Source organism: Dermacentor variabilis, chromosome 6, assembly GCF_050947875.1.
Source record: "Dermacentor variabilis isolate Ectoservices chromosome 6, ASM5094787v1, whole genome shotgun sequence".
NCBI lineage: Eukaryota > Metazoa > Arthropoda > Arachnida > Ixodida > Ixodidae > Dermacentor > Dermacentor variabilis.
Window position 1 is genome coordinate 1295783 of NC_134573.1, and position 20787 is coordinate 1316569.

A 20787-nucleotide genomic window follows, 5' to 3' on the forward strand; every position below is an offset into this window, starting at 1 on the left:
CAGTTATCAGACTGCCACATACATGGCACAGAACTTGCCGAAGAATTTAACACATTTTTTAAAGATGTCTGCAGTTCTCAAAACCCTCAATCTCTGAGCAGCACAATTCCTAGGAATAACCGCAGTATCTAATCATGTGCTGATAACCATGTTATCAGCACATGACTTCTCTTGTTTGTGTTCTCTGCTATAAAGATTTTGACAATTTCACATTTAAAACAGCTATTTACTGCTTCATCATCTTAACCCTTGTTTCTGCCAGCGATGCTAGACTAACTACTGAGGAGGTTTGTAAGTACCTGTGTGATGGCTGTACTAAGAGAGTCTGTAGTGCTTTCTTCCTCAATGTAGATTTAAAATTTACTGACTTTTATGCCGTGCCCTGTAAAGTGTACAAATTGTGCACAGACGTGGTTAAAAAGATAGTGTCTGTGCCATGCTATAAGTATGCCCATTGCAGTTTACATTGGCGTATATTTTTCAAAGCTTCGTTTTTTAAACTCTTTTGGCTTCTTCTTATGGTTATCGTTAGTAGATTGCAACATACCTTATCTCCAAGATCATGGCATCAGTGAACGCTTCAAGTTTATGATTCCTTGACACCTTACGAACTGAGCACCCGTTATCAGACAAAAAGCGGTAACATTTTGTTTCTGCATCTGAATGCTCGATCAGCGCGAAACAAGAGTGATGATATATGTGCCTTTCTTTCCAGCTTTAGCTTTACGTTTGACGTCATGATCTCTGAGACATGATACGAAAGCCACTCTGCTTTTCTTAATCTACCTGAATACTCCACATTTTTCCTTAACCGGAGCTCCAAGAGAGTTGAGGGGGTTGTCGATGCTGTCGAAAACATTTTTAAAATGCGAATTAGTACAACTTCTGTGTTGTAACCGATCACTATGAGGTGGTTACTCTAAAATCTAATTCCTTGCTTTTTACTGTCACATACTGCTCACCCAGGGGAAGTGGTAATAATTTTATAGACGAGTACTTCAGCTTGGTAAATGATCATAAATACACAGTCATATTAGGCGGGGACTTGAACATAAACTTGCTTGAAAAGTCAACACTTCAACAAGAGTTCTACACTATACTAGAGACCAACACGTCTTTCAATATCATAAATCAACCAACATGCATTACGCCCGAAATATCAACGTTACTAGACACCTTCATTACTAATGCATGTGATAAATTGTCAATATCCGGTGCACTGGCAGCTGATCTTAGTGATCGCCTACCAATTTATTTAATTACAAATCTCAGTTCCCCCTAACAAACCTGCAAAAAGGTATGCTATGCGTGTTCAAGACATAAACCAGACTACTTTACAAATGTTTTATGATAAACTGTCGCAAGTAAACTGGAGCAGCGTCTATGAGGAAACCAATGTTCATGAAGCCTATGGTATTTTTATTTCCACCTACAAGCAGCTGTATTGCGAGTCTTTTCCATACAAAACAAGAGTGCGAGCTTGGAAGGCGCCTAAGCCATGGATAACTAAGGAATGCCTAAAGGCGATATGAATTAAAAACATACTTTTTAAGCACTTTCTAAAAACGAATGATATTGACGATTTGAAGAAGTTTAAGGCTGCGAGAAATTAAGCTAACAGTATTAATCAGCAAGCCAAAAGAAACTATATGAGTAACCAATTTAACGACAAAGTAATGAAGCACTCTGATATTGTTTGTAGGTGGCTCAATAGTTTACTAAACTTAAAACAGAAGACTGTAGTGGATGAAATAGTCACACATGGCACTCACTTGTCCGGTTCTCAACTAGCAGATGCTTTCAATAATTTCTTCGTGTTCATTGCAGACGGCACGCAGCCCAACCAATACCTCAACAGCATGAATCAAAAGGTTAGCAAAACCGCGTTTTTAACCCCTGTTACAACTAACGAAGTTCTGTCAGTCCAACAGTCGCTGAAAAATAGTAAAAGTAAGGACATTGATGACCTCCAAATATTGCCAGCGAAATACGCATTACACATACTTACACTGATATTGGAATACATAATAAACTTGGCATTTTCCTCGGGAACTTTCCCAAAAAATCTACAGGTTGCCATGATTACCATAATTTTTAAAGGAGGAGACGAAGATAATTTCTCCAACTACCGACCTATATCGATCTTGCCAGTTTTTTCGAAATGTTTTGAAAAGCTTTTACAAGGGCGCATTACAAGCTTTATTAACAAACACAAAGTCATATCAGCTTCCCAGTTTGGTTATGTCGCAGGAAAATCAACAGAAACTGCATTATTAAGCATGAAGGAAATTATATTAGAGTCATTTGAAGAAAAAGAACTAACTCTCGGGGTTTTCGTAGATGTTTCCAAAGCATTCGACTCCGTAAATAACAAAACATTATTCCTTAAACTTGAGCACTATGGATTTCGCGGCACATTCCTTCAGCTTTTAATAACATATTTAGAGCACCGCCAGCAACGAGTTGTAATTAACAATTCTTCATCGAACTTTAGATCCATTCATCTGGCGTGCCGCCAGGCAGTATTCTTGGACCTACACTCTTTAATATCTATATTAACGAAACTGTGAACATCGACAACAGTGCTAAATGTATAATGTATGCTGATGATGTCAGTATAATTTTAAGGGCTAGAATACTTAATGACTTAACTAATGTTAAACGCTAATGAAACTCTGCGCAAATTGGTCGGATGGAGTACTGAATCTTTATTGACAATTAATGGTACCAAAACTAAAGCTGTACCTTTTAGACCTAAGAACCAACCACTAGAACATTTACCTACACTAGTGCCTGGTTCTCGAAGCATTGAAATAGCGGAGTCAGTAAAAGTGTGACACTGCAGTGCAATTTCTCGTGGGACATACGCATAGACAATCTGGTTAAAAAACTTGCAAAATGCACAGGCATGTTATACAAAGTCCGCTGTTTACTACCTCAAGTGTTAGACGTTTAGTTTATAACGCACTATTTTTATCTAACCTTCCATATTGTCATCTGGTGTGGGGTACCACAACATGGTGAAATACATATGGGTTACAGAAAATACAGAAAAAGGTCATTTGTATCATTGCAAATGCCCCGTTTACTGCTCACACTCAACCTCTTTTCTCATCATTAAAAGTAACTCCAATTAATGACCTATATAATTTATTGCTAAGTAAACAATATGAAAGAAAACGGAAAAATCAGGACGCATTCTTTGATGACACAGCTAACTTATGGCCCAAAGCTAATTACTACCCAACACGTAACAATATCTGGTATGTGCCATCCTTTCGTACTAATTATGGTCATCAAATGCTCCGACATGTAATTCCAACTCTTCTTAATCAGCGCAATAAGCACTGAGGACCTAACAATACGTTCTTTTTTTACTGCAAGTTTGTGTCTCCTTTCTCCCTTTTTCTTTTCTTATTGTTAGTCTTCGTTTTGCATTCTTCAGTGTTCCTGAGCGTTTCGGGCTAATTCTGCCGCCTTGCAGAATTATTGCCTGTTATTGCAGAGGATGGTTCACTAATTTTTTATTGAATATGATGTTTACCTATGCACTGTAGTCTTTTTTTTCTTTTGTTCTGTACGTCTTCTGCTGCTGCCAGTTCTTATGCATGGGGGTGCACCCCTCTTTCAAGCCAGTCATAGGCTTTTGGGGTATTTGTATTTGTATTTATTTTGATCTGACAGATGAACGCGAAGTATGTAATATCTTCAACTCGTTGAAAAATAGCAAATCACACGATATTGATGGCATACAAATTATTCCAGTTAAATATGTGCTAATTATTATTGCCCCCCTACTGACTTATATATATAATCGGGCGTTATCAACAGGTTGCTTTCTCAAATTAATGCAAATCTCTAGAGTAATTGTACTTTTCAAGAGTGGCAATAAAAACGATATGTCCAACTATCGACTGATTTCTATTCTGCTGATTTTTTCAAAGGGCCTAGAAAGAGTAATTCATAAAAGATTCATGAACTTCTGCAATAAGCTTAACCTCATTAATCCATCACCACATGGTTTCCGCCCAAACAGGTCCACTGAAACAGCCTTATTAATGCAAAAAGAGATAATCCTCGAGGCACTTGAAAACAGGGAGATGTGCATAGGTGTTTTTGTGGATTTCTCGAAGGCTTTTGATCGCCTAAACCATCAAATGCTACTCAACAAGCTAGAAAGATATGGAATCCGTGATACTGCAGCTTGCCTACTAAAGTCCTACCTACAGCATCGATATCAACGTGTAACAATAGATCAGCATGTTTCAACCCTTCAACCTATATCTACTGGAGTTCCACAAAAAAGTATTTTAGGACCGCTACTGTTTATTGTATACATAAATGACGTAACAGATATCGGAAACCTTCCAAAATATCTTCTGTATGCAGACGTTACGAGTCTCTTGTTTAGGGGCAATAACATTCCATTTCTCATTTCAAACATAAACAGTGTACTAGAAAAGTTGAAATCATGTAGTGCACCAAATTCCTTGATAATAAATAGTAAGAAAACAAAAGCGGTACTTTTTCATTTTCGGCAGAGCGTCGTTACATCAGACCTTAGGCTAAATATAGGCAACTCTATTATAGTAGTGGAAGACACACTAAAACACCAGGAATTTTCTTTAACAAGAACATGAAATGGGACATTCACATTAGCTCCACTTTAACCAATTTATCGAAGTGCATCAGAATGCTCATGAAATTTCGCTCCTATCTAGCTGTATCGACTAAATAATATCCAACACGTTATCCATGCCATATGTTAACTACTATTTCCTTGTCTCGGGCACTACTGCTCAGACTAACCTGCACAAGATATACATGCTGCAAAAGAAAGCAGTACGTTACATAGTAAATGTTGACTACCTCGCACATGCCGAAGAACTGTTTAAGTGATTCAAAATCATACCCGTTCATAAGCTATACGAATTTTTCTTAGCCATAAAATATAAAAAATCCATTTTTCACAATGACAACTTCTTGATAGCATTGTCATCCCTGGAATCAAACTCAACGCCATACTCGTTTCGAAGACACGAACGTTGGACCATTCCCTTTTGCCATACAGAACATGGTCGACAGATGATGCGTCATGCAGTTCCAAGGTTACTAAATAAATTCATCTTTGAACGATTTTCTGTTGAAACATCTAGTACGCAGACTCTAAGAAATCATTTTTTGTAAGCTGCTGTATTCCCTTTGCATTAAAGTGTGACACAAATGACATTTGCATTTCTGTTAACACCTATGCCTTGTGTATTAATGAGCATGTTATATCGATTGTTCTGAATTTCTTGTATTATATTCTGTTTTGTAGTGTGTGTGGATTTTGTACTTTTTTAAAACTTTTGACCTTGCTGTACGCCATGTAGGGGGGCTTGGGCTCCCTCAAGCGAAAATCGTTCGCTTTTTTGCCTGAGCCTGCCCACATAATGATGTAAATAAAACTGACTTGACTTGACTTGACTACTTGGGCAATCCGTTCACTTGCCTGGGTGGACCATGCACGCAAAAAACCCGGTGCGTCATAGCCTCCACAATAGATGGGGGAAAAAAAAAAGAAAAGAAATCTCTCCCTCATCTTTTATTGAGCGCTGTCTCAGGTTTTTCAAACCCATGTGCCATGGCATCCGCTTTCTGCGCCTTGTCGTCTGCTAGCCTTTCGGCTGCCATGAAGCATACATGGAAATCTAATAATCCCCAGATTTCGGATGTTAGTTCGTAGTACTGAGGCATTGTTAACATGTCACGGCAACTGAATAATGATCATTATTCTGAAAAGTTCGGTTCTGAAGTTCGTAGTACCGAAATGTTTTTACCTTGAAATTATAAGAAGTCAGCAGGGGATTTGTTCATTAATGTGCTGTTCGTAGTAATGAGGTTTCTCTGTAGTTGCATTGCATTTTCGTGCCTGGCCACTGAGTACTGTCAGTGTGCATGGCAAGTAGATCTGTATGCTTGTGGGCAGACTGAAAGCTTCAAACTGTGTGCGTGAATGTACATATCTGCATATATAAACACGTGTGAAAACACGTAAACACGGAGTGGAGTCAAGGGGGAGCTGCAGGAATGCGACCAGCGCATTGGTGCGGCTGCTCTGCTGGCCTTCCAACAGCCATTGCCTTGGGCTACTGTCACGTCAGTGCCTAAAGCTTTGCCAAGCCGATTTGAGCCAGTTGGGGCCTCCTTACTGATTCCTCGGGGATCGCACAGCATTATTCGTATCATCCGTTGTGGCGTGAAAAGTGGTTCACAGCATCAGATATTTAACATGTTGTAAGGTAATGGACTTGAGTTGGGACTCTTGAAAATTTCTTATCCTGAAATTTGCATCAGGTCTGATTGTATCACTGAAATTGTACTGTATTAAATATTCGAACAACCACTATTTGTTATTTGAGTATTTACACAGCCCTAATAAGTGCACACTTGTTCTTTGGAACTCTGCAAGGTGAAGGAAGTGTCATGAAAGGGAATATTGTCATCCACCTGAATGTAGCACGATGCTAAGAAGGAAACCCATGTGGATTTCTCAGAAAGAAAGCCTCGCAACTGAGGAATAATTTGCATTTTCCTGGATTTGAACATGGGACCAACGCCTTTTTCAGGGCGGTCAGTCTACAATCGGAGCTAACCAGGAGGCTTGCTTATCGCAGTTCAAGGCCGCATTAATCGACAATTAGAAGATATCAAACCATGAACAATTTTTCCTCAACTGCGACCCTCTCTTTCCAAGAAAACCATATGGGTTTCCCTTGTAGCTTTGTTCTGAATTTGGGCAAATGACAGTTATCCCTTTCATGAGACTGCCTGCACCTTGTAGGATTCCAGAGAACTGATTTGCCATAATCAGTGTCTATTTGCTTTGAGTTGTTGGTTGATTCGTCCTTGCAGTGAAATCCGCTAGCCCCATGGTTAGCTCAGATAGTAGGTTGACCGCCCCAGAAAGTGGTTGGTCCCAGGTTTCAATCCCGGACCAGGACAAGGTTTTCCTCAACTGCAATGCTTTCTTTCTGAGAACCTGGTATGGGCTTCCTTTGTAGCTTGATCCTAAACTTGGGTCGATGACTATCCACTCTTTCAACCCTAATTATGAGGGTCAATTGCATTCAAGTGTGATTAAATGTATAACATTTTACACCACTACTCGCACAATCTTCTGATCATCCACTGTATCAGTGCATGTTGTGCTTCTCGTGTGCCTCGTTGTGCAATGACGCAGGAGCCCAGAAGCTCTTGGGTGCGCCTTACAGTTGATGGTCAGCCGGTCTCTGTGCTTCAGTACACTCTCCGCTTCTTGGGCAGCAGCCATGATTCTGTCAGGACACTGGCCGCTGAGAATGTGGCTGTCTTCCTCAGTGGCCAACACCCAGCCAGCCTCCAGACCTTGCTGCCACTTTTGTACAAGCATCTTGAAGCCGACGTAAGTTTAGCCATAATTTGTGGTAACCTACTCAGCCATGCCTTCATTAAGTGCATATGTGCAGTCACACCTCTGTGTAACAAAATTTACAATGTATGAACATTCTTTTGTTCCCCTCTAGTCTCTTTTGCTCCCCTCTAGGCTCCCCACAGAAGCCTTGGCAATGTTTTTCAGTATTTAGCTGAAAAGTCATTGCATGGTCTTTGCACGTAGCGTGTGCACATAGACAACCTGTGTCCATCCTTTTGCCCTTTGCTGACTTGCTTTGGGCTTCAAGGACAACTGCAGTCTGCATACCTGCTAACTTGTACGATTTTATTGTAAAACGCCCGATTTTAAAGCTTTTTTTACCATTGTCCTAATGTAAGATTTTTCTGCTTTAGCACCACTTAAGCAAGAGCAGATCTGAAACGCTGATACAATGGTCAACCCCTTACTAATTTTAGAACATTTACTTTTTAGTGTAGGCAAAAGCAAAGCGCTTAGGTACCTTTGGATGCTGTATTGTCACAGATATTCAAGGTGCCTACCAACTGGGAAAATCGGGAATTTTCAGGCATTTTTAATAGTCTGGAAATACTCAAGGAAAATTCAGGGAGCTTGTGCTTCTATCAGAGAAAATTAGCTGTAATTTTATTGAAAGGGAACGAAAGTCGCGCTAATGCTGGCTCAAGTAAGAGAGAGAGATATCAGAATGAATCGTCTTCAATGCCATGTCGTCATTTGGAGGAGTTGCCAGTGCACAGTCAATGACTGATTTCCCTGATGCCCAAATTTTGTAACATGCCCGATAATTTGGATGCCTTTGCGGCACCGCCATATGATACCCTACAGAGTCAAGGTATAAGAACGTCTGAAATTTTGGACACAAGACCCCTTCGCCGTCCGATTTTCCGGACCTTCTGCCGTGACCACAGGTTCGAAATGGCATTAATCAAAACCACTACGGCCACCATTTTAATTACCTTGCCGCCTCAAACCGACGATATTGCATGCAGATCCGCTGCCAGTCGTGGTCATCACCGCAGCAACACTAGGTCTAGCTGCTTCGACATTCGCCATTAAGCTTCTTGCCGGTCTGTGCCGTGTTTTTCATTGAAAGAATTCACTGCTGTCAGCAAGGGTGCCGTTTCCCCCTTTATAATTCTCGCAATGGCTTCAAAGCTCGGAAAGCACAGCGTGTTGCATAATGCTGATTGCCAAAAGTCACCTTCGCCTCAGTATGCGGTGAAGCGTGCACTAAGTATTGCGGTGAAGCTTAAAAGCGTGGGGAGGGGCTAATGTCACTGGCCACAGTATGTATTTCTTAGTTATACACATGTGCACCCGTTGTCTTCTGTCACAGTATGAGCACCGATATGCCTAATAAGTGTGCTGGCAAGCCTTCAGAGCTTTTTCGGATGTGCCTGTGGCAATTTGAGCCCTTCAGGGCGGTAAAAGACATGCATTCATTTTTTTGGACTGCCCGATATTAGGCCATTTCCACGACCCCTAGGGAATCCGAAAAATCGGACGTTGACTGTACAACTGACCAAGAGGATTCAAATAGTCTGTGCGGTGAACGCACGGCAGAAGGAGGACAAGAACAGAAAGGCCCAACGCATGGAAAAATGAATGGGGAAGGAAGTGTGCCGCCACTTCTTTGAAGGAGCTTGAGCTCAAGAAAGAGCGTTGATTAACACCAAGATGTAGATGTCCCTGATCCAAACCAAAGTAAATTCTTTAAAGCAGTGGAGTGCAACACTGAGGCATTGTGTCAGGATAGTTGAGGTTGACTTTCCAGCTGCTGAGAAAGAACTTCACTTGTGACAAAGTTCGGGCCTCATACCGATGAGCTTGCTATCAGTGGATAAAAATAGCTCATGTTCGAAAATATTCGAAGAATTAGGCATTTTGCAGCTGTGGGGAGCACACACACCCATTTCCTCCTGTGTACTCGTGCCATTGCGTTTGCACGTTGCGAACATGTTTAGAGCCAGTGCGGACACGGGGGAAATGCACTGTGCCCTCTCTCCCGGTTCTCCCTCAGTTATTGTGACACCCCCCTCCCAGACTTGCAGGAAAGGGAAAGGTATTTGATGCGCGAGGAGGGCATTCCTTCCGCGAAGGTAAAAAGGTATAAGAGAGCGTCACCAGAGGATACGCTCTAGCTGGTGCCCCCAACCTGGAATCTGACCTACGACCTCGGGGATACCTGTTGCAACCCACGATTGACCTCACTGCCTGACTATCATGCGCAGTTAGGCAAGCCTATTTATTACCTATTACAGAGTAGACTTTCTTTCTACAAGAGTTGCTTATTGCTCGTAGCAATAAACGTTAGAACTGACGCCGCTTGTTGCGTTATTTGTCCGAACCCAGTGTAGCTGCAATTACACGTGCCAAGGGTTGGCGAGTACTATGAAACTGTGTGTGGGTAGATCTGGAGCTTGCCTTCAGCCCTAGCCTCACACAGAGCAAACCCCCACACAGCATGTGCCATTGCGATTTTAAAAAGGCTTTGCAATGCTTTTAATTAAAGTGGGAATAAGAATTTCACACAAGAGGACATAATTTTTGAAATATTTTCCAGCAGAAAGTCTTTGAATGGGCTCAGCACATGTGAACTTATTGGCAATCCATCCCCTTGTGGTGCTCCCGCTTCTTCAATGGCTTGCACTGTAGAGGCTGTGTTGGAGTGGCCAGTGCTAGCTGCGCTCCACCCACTGAATGTCACAGTGGCACACAGTTTAAATTTGGTCTTGAATGTTTACCTAGATGCCGATCCTTACGGTATTAGCGCCTGTAGTACTCTTAACTAGGAGGGTGACCCTCAGCTCACGGTTCTGCAACGGTGAGCACTATGGCTTGTGGGGTTTTCCTCCGTGCTCTTTGGACAAAGGAATGACAACACAGTTGTGCAAACAGTCACAAGGGCATTTATTGCACCTTTCATAGATCAATGCCTGCTTGCTGAGTTGCTATCCACAAAACATGCCGATGGGCGCGCGACAAATCTAGAAGTCCGACTCACCGCGAACGGATAGCGAGCGAATATGTTCGCCCCATGCTGGATCCCAACGCCTGGTCATTCGCGTGTACGGTCACGCGAACGGTGGCGCGTTCGAAGGCGGCCACGCGAGACGGTCTCGCAGAAGCACGGGTCTGCGCACGCGCGGCACGGCACGTCCGTACCGCTTGACGATCTCGAACCCAAGAGAGAGCGCCTTGTCTTTCCCGCACCCAAGTAACCCCGCAGTGGCGCGACACTCGCGCCATCTCTCGCACCGCGCTTGTACCACTCCGACCGCCGCGGGCGCCAGGCCACGCGAGCCGTGCGGGAAAACAACATATCAGGGGATGCGTGAGAGTCGCGCATCCCCCCAGCCTTAAATCACTTCTTATTCCGGCGAAACATGTGACACGGTCTAACATCAACGCAGGCTTCGCGAACAAGGTAGTACATGCAACAGTGGCTGCACTGAGGAAATGTCCACACGCTGTCCATAGCATGCGAGCCGACATTGTCTTTGGGTACACCGGTGGCGTCCGCCGGTCACAGCAGCAGCTTTGCAGACTCGACGGCACGATTCCAGGCCAGGACTCCGGAAACGACGACGCAGTAGTCGGTACGAGCAAGCGTCGCTCGCGCCGACGCGCCCTGCTGGCAAGAGCCGCCATAGCTGTCACTGACCGCCGGCTCTTTTGTCCGCCGCCGAGGGTTGTGAGCTGGATACAGGAGGCCGCCGAAGTCGCTGCGCCGAAACTGGCCACAGCATCACCATCGCCCGGGATGGCTCAATCGTAGTCCGGGGCAGCAGCGCAGACGTTGTGCAGGTGGCAGCAAGCCAGGGGTGACTCCAATCACGCTGCATACACACAACACACTTGGCAAACACTAAAGTAGTGCAAGGGAGAGGAATTCTGCATGCGCATCGCCCACGTGGTACGATGTTCGACTCGGCTAGCAAAAGATCGGGCAGCTACTCAGATGCTAAGTTCACGTGAACGAAGCTCGCTTCCTTGAGTCGAACGAGTAATTTCAATTCGTGCGAGGCTAAATAGAATGGGGGAAGCAAATTGCAACACCTCAACGCCACGGTCCACCAGGTTGTGTCCCTCCACGTGCGACAGGCAGCTTCGTAAAGCCTTAGGCCTAAAGTGTCGCTACCCTGACAACAACCGGCATCCAAAAACAACACCCAAAATGAGCGCAAAACAGGCAACCGCAAGGAGACGTCAGCTCTGTGAGGTGGTCCTACTCCGCCCGGTGCCAGGCCGCAGTACCAGTCAGCCTGTAGTGGCACCCGTGGCCATAATGTTTTTCGATGTGATTCAAGTGTAGGAATATTATTAGACCTCATTAGTTCAGTTGGTGAGTCGAATGTCGGAAATTTGTCTTAAACAAACAGGACAGCCTCTCTTTGGATTTGTTCAAGTTTCTTTATGTTACATTGAGTGCAGGGATCCCAGATAATACAGGTATACTCAAGCCTCGATCGAATTAGGTAGTAATAAGCAAGCAGTTTAACAGAGGATGGGGTGTGTTTAAGCTTGTATTTGAGAAAGCACAGTTTACGGAAGGCAGAGAAAGATATATTTTGTGCGTGGAGGTTCCAGGGCAGGTTGCTGCAAAGGGTGACACCTAAATATTTATAGTTAGTGACTTGTTTAAGTGCAGAGGAGCTTAGCATATAACTATAAGAGAGAGATGTTTTCTTGCGGGAAATGGGAAGAAAAACACTTTTTTGATATTCAAGGTCATCCCCTGTTGAGTGCACCAATAGAAAATTTTACTGAGGTTATCATTTAGGTCATCTTGGTCACTAGTGTGGGTAATTTCTTTAAACAATACACAATAGTCTTGTTCGAACATCGGGTTTACAATGTCAACAACGTCGTTCACGTACAGGAGGAACAAATGGCCCAGTACACTTCCCTGTGGTACTCCAGATGTCACAGGAAGACAGGCCGAGTGATGCCCACCTACACCCACGAACTGTTCGCAATTGTTTTGGTATTCAGCGATCTAAGAAACAAATACTTCTGGTATATACTTCTGGCCAAGTGGCGGCTCCGCTCAGTCTTGCGACCAATAGAAAAACATAACAGGTTCTCAAAAACTTGCTCTTCGCCTAGTTGGTTCTTGCTGGGTGACATGATGGACGAAAAAAGAAGCGCGCACACACACACACACTTGTTCTCAGGTTTTGCCTGAAATAAATAAGTTGAGAGTGCCACCAGTGTCATTGTGTGCGTGTTTCTTTTACCTTTTGTGTGAGGGCTTCTTGCGGCAATTATATGTCACTCAGGCTCCCAAGACTGCACTTGAAAATGTCATTCTGATAACACACCGCAACATATGATTTAAGAAATCCTGTGTGCGATCAAAATATTAATTTTTTTTTAATGTTTCACTTGTAGCACACTACTACGTACCACAACAGTCCGGTCACAAAGGAACACGATGACACGCCCAGCACACTGACGGTGCGCGAGCAGTGGAATTTGCGGAATCAGGCTACTACTGCCTGATTGAGCGGGCTCGGCTAAAATATAACTTGTGGACACCAGACACCAGCGTCAGTCTGGTTCTTCACCCACACACTTACATCATTGGTCACCACAATAAAAGGAACTCACTAGACTCACTCACAAAATGTGTATTTTGCTTTGGGATCATTTGGACCAGACTCTCCAAAATTCACCTCAGCCAGACTCATTCAGACTGACAAAAATTCAATCCAGCTGGGCTCACTAGCACTCAGACTCACCCAATTTAATTCAGCCAGGCTCACTAGTGCTCAGACTCGCCAAAATTCTTCTCAGCTGTGCTTCTCTTAAAGTCTGTTCTTTTAACCTTGACCACTTTTAATTTGACACCATTTTGACTGTTCTTTTAACCCATATATGACCAGTGTCCTACATGTAGTACTTTTCCTTTTTGTTCGCAGTGACTTTTCCCATTTTTTAAAGGGTCCCTCACCAGGCCCCATAGCAAATTTTGGTTATAAACTTAAAATTGTTACGTGCCCTCTAGGGAGCGTTCTGCCGCAAAAGCTTTACAATATGGCTCATTAATAGCCGAGATAGAAATATTTCAGTGCTGCGAACCCATGATTTCAGGAGGCGAGCTCCACTGCCATGAAATACACTTTCTCCACTCACCTTGTCTAGCCTCTGCAAGGGAAATTCCTTCCCTGCGTTTTCTCATACTAGACCTTGAGGATCGTGTGACGCACACGTCATGACGCACACGCCTTCATTCTTTTTTTTTTCTCGCTTTCTTGCGGCGCAGTACAATTCCACTGTGGATAATGAATACCTTCTTCCGCAAGTGGGATAGCCGAAAATGGACGTGGAGGAGCCCGAATGGCGAGACTAGAAATGAAATTGACTTCATACTCTACACTAACCCTGGCATCATACGAGATGCGGACGTGCTCGGCAGGGTGCGCTGCAGTGACCATAGGATGGTAAGAACTCGAATTAGCCTAGGGTTGAGGAGGGAACGGAAGAAACTGGTACATAAGAAGCCGGTCAATGAGTTAGTGGTAAGAGGGAAAATAGAGGAATTCGGGATAAAGCTACAAAACAAGTACAGTGAACGCTCACTAGAGTGAACTTCAAGGGACCGAAGGAAATAGTCCACTTAACTGAAAGTTCGCTAAACTGAATATTCACTAGACCAACATAAGACATGGCATTCAGACTCAAAAGATTAAAGTGCAATTCATGGAGCAAAAGACATGGCATCTATAGTGTTAGAAATGTGTGAAATGGAATTTGTACATATCAATGAAAAACACACCACGTGGGTCGTTTGTGTACACACGCGGAACCGACGAGACTGGAAAGGAAGAGACGACGACCATGCCACGACTAGCCAGTCGGAAAAAAACACACACCACGTGGTTTGTGGTGTGACAAATCGCCGCTTTGCTCTGGCGCCGTTGTAAGCGCCAGCAATGTTACTTTGTTCATGGCCTCCGAGATTACATGCTCTCTTGTTCTGTGCGGACGATCTCGGAGGCCATGCCTCGTTGCCGTTAGTTTTCAGCGCCGCCGCTTTGCCCCAGGGGCGCTGTAGCGCCAGCGACGTTACATTGCCGCTGAAGTGGCGGTTTGATGAAGGCGGGCATCGGTTGCGCCTGCAGTGCAGTGCAGGGCAAGCCTTGGTCCTCTGAGCGAGTTCGTTAAACTGAAATATTGACCGTTCCAAAATTCATTTAAGTGAAACATTTTTGCATAGAATCTATAAGAAAACTGCCGCGGATATTTAAAAAGTTTCTTATTCTGAAATATTCGATAAACTGACATTCGTACAACTGAGAGTTCACTGTATTCGGCTTTAATTCAGGAAGAGGACCTTAGTGTTGAAGCAGTGAACAACAATCTTACGGGCATCATTAAGGAGTGTGCAGTAGAAGTTGGTGGTAACTCCGTTAGACAGGATACCAGTAAGCTATCACAGGAGACGAAAGATCTCATCAAGAAATGCCAATGTATGAAACCCTCTAACCCTACAGCTAGAATAAAACTGGCAGAACTTTCCAAGTCAAACAACAAGCGTAAGACAGCTGACATAAGGAAGTATAATATGGATAGAATTGAACATGCTCTCAGGAACGGAGGAAGCCTAAAAGCAGTGAAGAAACTAGGAATAGGCAAGAATCAGATGTATGCGTTAAGAGACCAAGCCGGCAATATCATTACTAATATGGATGAGATAGTTCAAGTGGATGAGGAGTTCTATAGAGATTTATACAGTACCAGTGGCACCCACGATGATAATGGAAGAGAGAATAGTCTAGAGGAATTTGAAATCCCACAAGTAACGCCGGAAGAAGTAAGGAAAGCCTTGGGAGCCATGCAAAGAGGGAAGGCAGCTGGAGAGGATCAGGTAACAGCAGATTTGTTGAAGGATGGTGGGCAGATTGTTCTAGAAAAACTGGCCACCCTGTGTACGCAATGCCTCATGACTTCAAGCGTACTGGAATCTTGGAAGAATGTTAACATAATCCTAATCCATAAGAAGGGGATGCTGAGGGCTTGAAAAATTAAATGAGATTGCCGAGCTTGGTAGGTTATATGAGTTACTAGAGCTTTTAGAAGAGTACTCTCAAGAGTTACTTAAAACAAGAAGTTTTGCAGCATGGCAAGATTATCTTTTAGATTGAGCGACCAGCTTACTGTCTGTTGCCTACAAAGTATTTACTAAGGTAATGTTTGTCTTCTGGCGGTGTCGTGGCCACCCAACCATTTCAAACGGTCTTGCACTGCTCTTGTTTATGTTTTGCGACTGTTGCTTTTGAGTGGGGATGTTGAGGAAAACCCCGGACCTATGACAAAGGCACAAGAAGAGAAGTTAGATGGTGTGGCCGAGGCTGTAAAGCGTCTTGAAGCCAGCAACGCAAGTCTTCTCGAATCAATAATGAAAGTTCTAAATATGCACGCAGAACTCAAAACAGACCTCGAAAGCTTAACCAAACGTGTGCAGGAACTGGAAAACAAATTAGAATCTGCTCCATATGTTCATGCCTCAACATCTCTCGATAGTGGTTTTTCTAGCATCATTAACAAAATCGATAACCTAGAAAACCAGTCGCGTAGATCAAATGTTTTGTTTTATGGTGTTACCGATACTAACGAATCCGAAAGCTGGGAAAGTTCAGAGCGACTTGTGCATGAGTTCTGCCGTGATAAGCTTGGTGTCACTGTAAATTCCATTGCTAGGGCACACCGTGTGGGCCGTTTTTCAACTGTGAAAAAACGCCCCATTATAGCTAAGTTCTTCAACGATAAAGAACTTGAGGTTATTTTAAGTAAAGGCAGCAAGCTGAGGGACACAGGTTTCAGCATAGGACGCGACTATTCCCAAGCCGTTCGTGACAAACGCCGGCAACTTCTGCAGTTCTCTCGATCAATTAAAAAGCAAGGTGACCGTGTGCGCCTAACATTCGACAAGCTGCACATCAATAATGACACCTATGTGTGGGATGTCGCGGGTAACCGTGCTGTGCCAGTTCGTCATCCCACCACAGTATGACATGTGCCGGCTGATAAGTCATCTACAGAATCTACGTCATTCTTGCCCAATGTGTGTCATAATTTAAAGAATAATACACATTTCCTGTTCACAAACATCAGAAGTGTTCTTTCCAAAACTGTCGCCCTTTCTTCGCTCATAGATTCTACGTGCGTTTCACTTCTAGTATTGACTGAAACTTGGCTGGACGATACCGTTCCGGATGATTACATTCTTCTGAGTGAATCTGAATTTTCCTTTTTCCGGTGTGACAGAATAAATAGAAAAGGAGGAGGTGTCCTTATAGCCACAAAGAAACAATTATCTGCTGTTCCCCTCGCTGTTGATACTTTCCTCGAATGTGTATTGATATGGTGTAAATTCGGAGTTACTGATGTTATTATTGGTGCTTTCTACCGGCCACCCGATATGTCTGATGGATTCTCGGGTGAATTCCATAGAATACTCAGCGACTTACATGTGCGTTTTCCTAACTCTATTTTCCTCGTATTTGGCGATTTTAATTTTCCAAGCATTGAATGGTCCACTCTCTGTGTTAATTCCAGTGATAAAGAAGCCCACACCTTTCTTCATTCCTGCTTGGATTTTTCTTTTGCTCAACTTATTACTAGTCCTACCCGTCGCTCCGCTACCACGGCTAATATCCTTGATCTTGTCCTAACAAATAACCCGGACGTTCTTTCTGATATACTACATTTAAATGGTTTATCCGATCACGACATTATCACTGGGTGCATCACGCATCCATTTACTGAAAAGAAAACTACCATTAAGCGAATTCATTGCTACAATCGCGCGAATTTTGAGATGATTAACTCGGAACTAAACACCTTCTCTGAAAGCTTCCTGGCTCAGTATTCACCACGCTCAATCGAATCAAACTGGCTGGCATTCAAAACCACCTTGACTCACCTTGTTGATAAGTATGTGCCAATCATCACCATCCGACATCATAAAAATTCACCTTGGTTCACACATCGTCTTCGTCGTCTTAATAATAAGAAAAAACGTTTGTACCGCCAAGCAATGACCACACGTCTCCTGTCATCATGGAACAAGTACAAAAATTGTGATAAAGAGTATCAGTCCCTGCTTAAAACATCCCGTCGTAATTTCTTCACTCACGACCTGTCTACTATGTTAACCAATAATTCTCATAGATTCTGGCGCATTATCAATCCGAGTTCCTATCCTGATATAGTACTAATTAATGCTGACGGACAACCAGTCACTGAAACTGAGTGTTCGCAGCTTCTAAACGATTCATTTTCATCAGTATTCACCAATGAAGATATAACTTCTTCGCCTATATTAGAGCCATTGCCTAACATTTCCATGCCAGAAATTGTCATCAGTGATTCGGGTATTCTTGCCCTGTTGAATAACCTCAAAACTACTACTAGCTCTGATCATCTTGGTTTCAATAACAAGGTACTTAAAAACGCTTCTTTAAACATTTTTCAAGTGTTATCAGCCATGTTTTCACAATCATTATCATCTGGCATTATTCCTCATGACTGGCGAATAGCTAAAGTAATACCAATATTTAAATCAGGTGATCGCTCTGTCCCACTTAACTATCGTCCTATCTCATTAACTAGCAACATATGTAAACTTCTCGAGCACGTCATACACACACAAGTCATCAACTACCTAGAAGACCATGATATCATCTTCAAGTACCAGCACGGTTTTCGCAGGGGTTATTCATGCGACACTCAGCTCGCCGGATTTACTAACGATATATTTTCCGCATTTAACGAAGGATTCCAAGTTGATGCAGTGTTTCTTGACTTCTCTAAAGCTTTTGATCGCGTTCCTCATCACAGGCTTCTAATCAAATTAACACACTTAAACATTCACCCAAACGTTCTTGCATGGATTAAAGATTTTCTCTCCGACAGACAACAGTTTACCTGTGCTAATGGCTGTAACTCTTCTTCTGTTCCTTTAACATCTGGAGTCCCCCAGGGCAGCGTCCTCGGTCCCCTACTTTTCTTAATTTTCATTAATGATCTACCCAAATGTGTCTCATCTCGAATTCGATTATTCGCAGATGATTGTGTTATATATCGTAATATTAGTAATGACGCTGACCGACTTTCCTTACAAACTGATCTTGATGCTGTGACCGCTTGGTGCTCTTCGTGGTTAATGTCTTTAAATACATCTAAAACCAAGCTAATGTCATTTACCAACCATTCCACTCGACTTCCTACCACCTACTTTCTCAATAATGCTAGAGTAGAACTTGCGCCAACTTACAAGTATCTTGGCCTTTATCTTCAGTCTGACTTAACTTGGCATTACCATATTAACACCGTCTTAGCATCAGCTAACCGAGCACTCGGTCTTCTTAAACGTAACCTCAAGCACGCACCTTCTCACTTAAAAAAACTTGCTTATATCACGCTGATCCGCCCAAAAATTGAATATGCTTCTGCCATATGGGATCCCGATCAAGCATACATAATCAACAACATTGAAACTTTGCAAAACCGTGCTGTTCGCTTCATCTTTTCCGATTATTCACGCTTCACCAGCGTCACATCGTTAAAACAACGTGCCGAGTTGGAATCACTATCACGTCGACGCCAGTTTGCTCGCCTAACCTTATTTCATAAGCTTTATCACCATTCCACGCTTCACGAAGACTTCTTTGCACCACCCCCTGCAGTTTTCCTGCGCCGTGACCACGCTAGCAAAGTAAAACGCATAATGTGCCGCTCGTCGCTCTACGCAAAATATTTTATTCCTCGCACAATAATAGAATGGAATAACCTACCATCACACATAGCTACTGAAGTTAGCCTGCCATCTTTCCAAACTTTGTTGCAAGAAAACGGTTAGTGGTAGCAGATTAGATATTACTTATGCCTATATGCACATATTAACATATATAAAATGTTCTTGTGTTTTCATGACTAAGTGCATTTACCCCTTGTTCATATCTATATATTTTATGTTCCTTGTGTGCATGTTTATTTTATGTAGTTTTATTTCTTGTGTATATTTCATGTTTGTACCCCCCCCCCCCCTATGTAATACCCTCATGTGAGGGCCCTTAGGGGTAATGTAAATAATAATAATAATAATAATAATTGCAAATAGAATCAGGAACACCTTAGACTTTCGTCAACCAAAAGACCAGGCAGGATTCCTTAAAGGCTACTCAACAATAGACCATATTCACACTATTAATCAGGTTATAGAGAGGTGCGGAATATAACCAACCCTTATATATAGCTTTCATTGATTCCGAAAAAGCATTTGATTCAGTCAAAACCTCAGCAGTCATGGAGGCATTACGGAATCAGGGTGTAAACGAGCTGTATGTAAAAATACTCAAAGATATATATAGTGGCTCCACAGCCACCATAGTCCTCCGTAAAGAAAGCAACAAAATCTCAATAAAGAAAGGTGTCAGACAGGGAGATACGACCTCTTCAATGCTATTCACAGCGTGTTTACAGGAGGTATTCAGAGACCTGGATTCGGAAGAATTGGGGATGAGGGTTAATGGAGAATACCTTAGTAACTTGCGATTCGCTGATTATATTGCCTTGCTTAGTAACTCAGGGGACCAATTGCAATGCATGCTCACTGACCTGGAGAGGTAAAACAGAAGGATGGGTCTAAAAATTAATCTGCAGAAAACTAAAGTAATGTTTAACAGTCTCGGAAGAGAACAGCAGTTTACGACAGGTAGGGAGGCACTGGAAGTGGTAAGGAAATACATCTACTTAGGACAGCTAGTGACCTCGGATCCGGATCATGAGACTGAAATAATCAGATGAATAAGAATGGGCTGGGGTGCGTTTGGCAGGCATTCTCAGATCATGAACAGCACGTTGCCGTTATCCCTCAAGAGAAAAGTGTATAACCAGCTGCGTCTTACCAGTACTCACCTACGGGGCAGAAACCTGGAGGCTCACGAAAAGGGTTCTACTTAAATTGAGGACGACGCAACAAGCTATGGATAGAAGAATGATGGGTGTAACGTTAAGGGATAAGAAAAGAGCAGATTGGGTGAGGGAACAAACACGAGTTGATGACATCTTAGTTGAAATCAAGAAAAAGAAATGGGCATGGGCAGGACATGTAATGAGGAGGGAAGATAACAGATGGTCATTAAGTATTATGGACTGGATTCCAAGGGAAGGGAAACGTAGCAGAAGGCTGCAGAAAGTTAGGTGGGCGGATGAGCTTAAGAAGTTTGCAGGGACAACATGGGCACAATTAGTGCATGGCTGGAGTAGTTGAAGAAATATGGGAGAGGCCTTTGCCCTGCAGTGAACGTAACTAGGATGATGATGATGATGATGATGATGAT

At 43.0% G+C, this 20787-nt stretch overlaps 1 protein-coding gene across 1 annotated transcript in view; it reads left to right on the plus strand.

Moving 5' to 3' along the window:
- LOC142584535 (uncharacterized) overlaps positions 1–20787 on the plus strand; it is a 714262-nt gene that overhangs the window by 492337 nt on the left and 201138 nt on the right. Inside the window, exon 23 of the mRNA XM_075694643.1 lies at positions 7226–7426. Within this exon, the coding sequence (XP_075550758.1) occupies positions 7226–7426 (201 nt within the window). The remainder of the gene's footprint in view (positions 1–7225; positions 7427–20787) is intronic.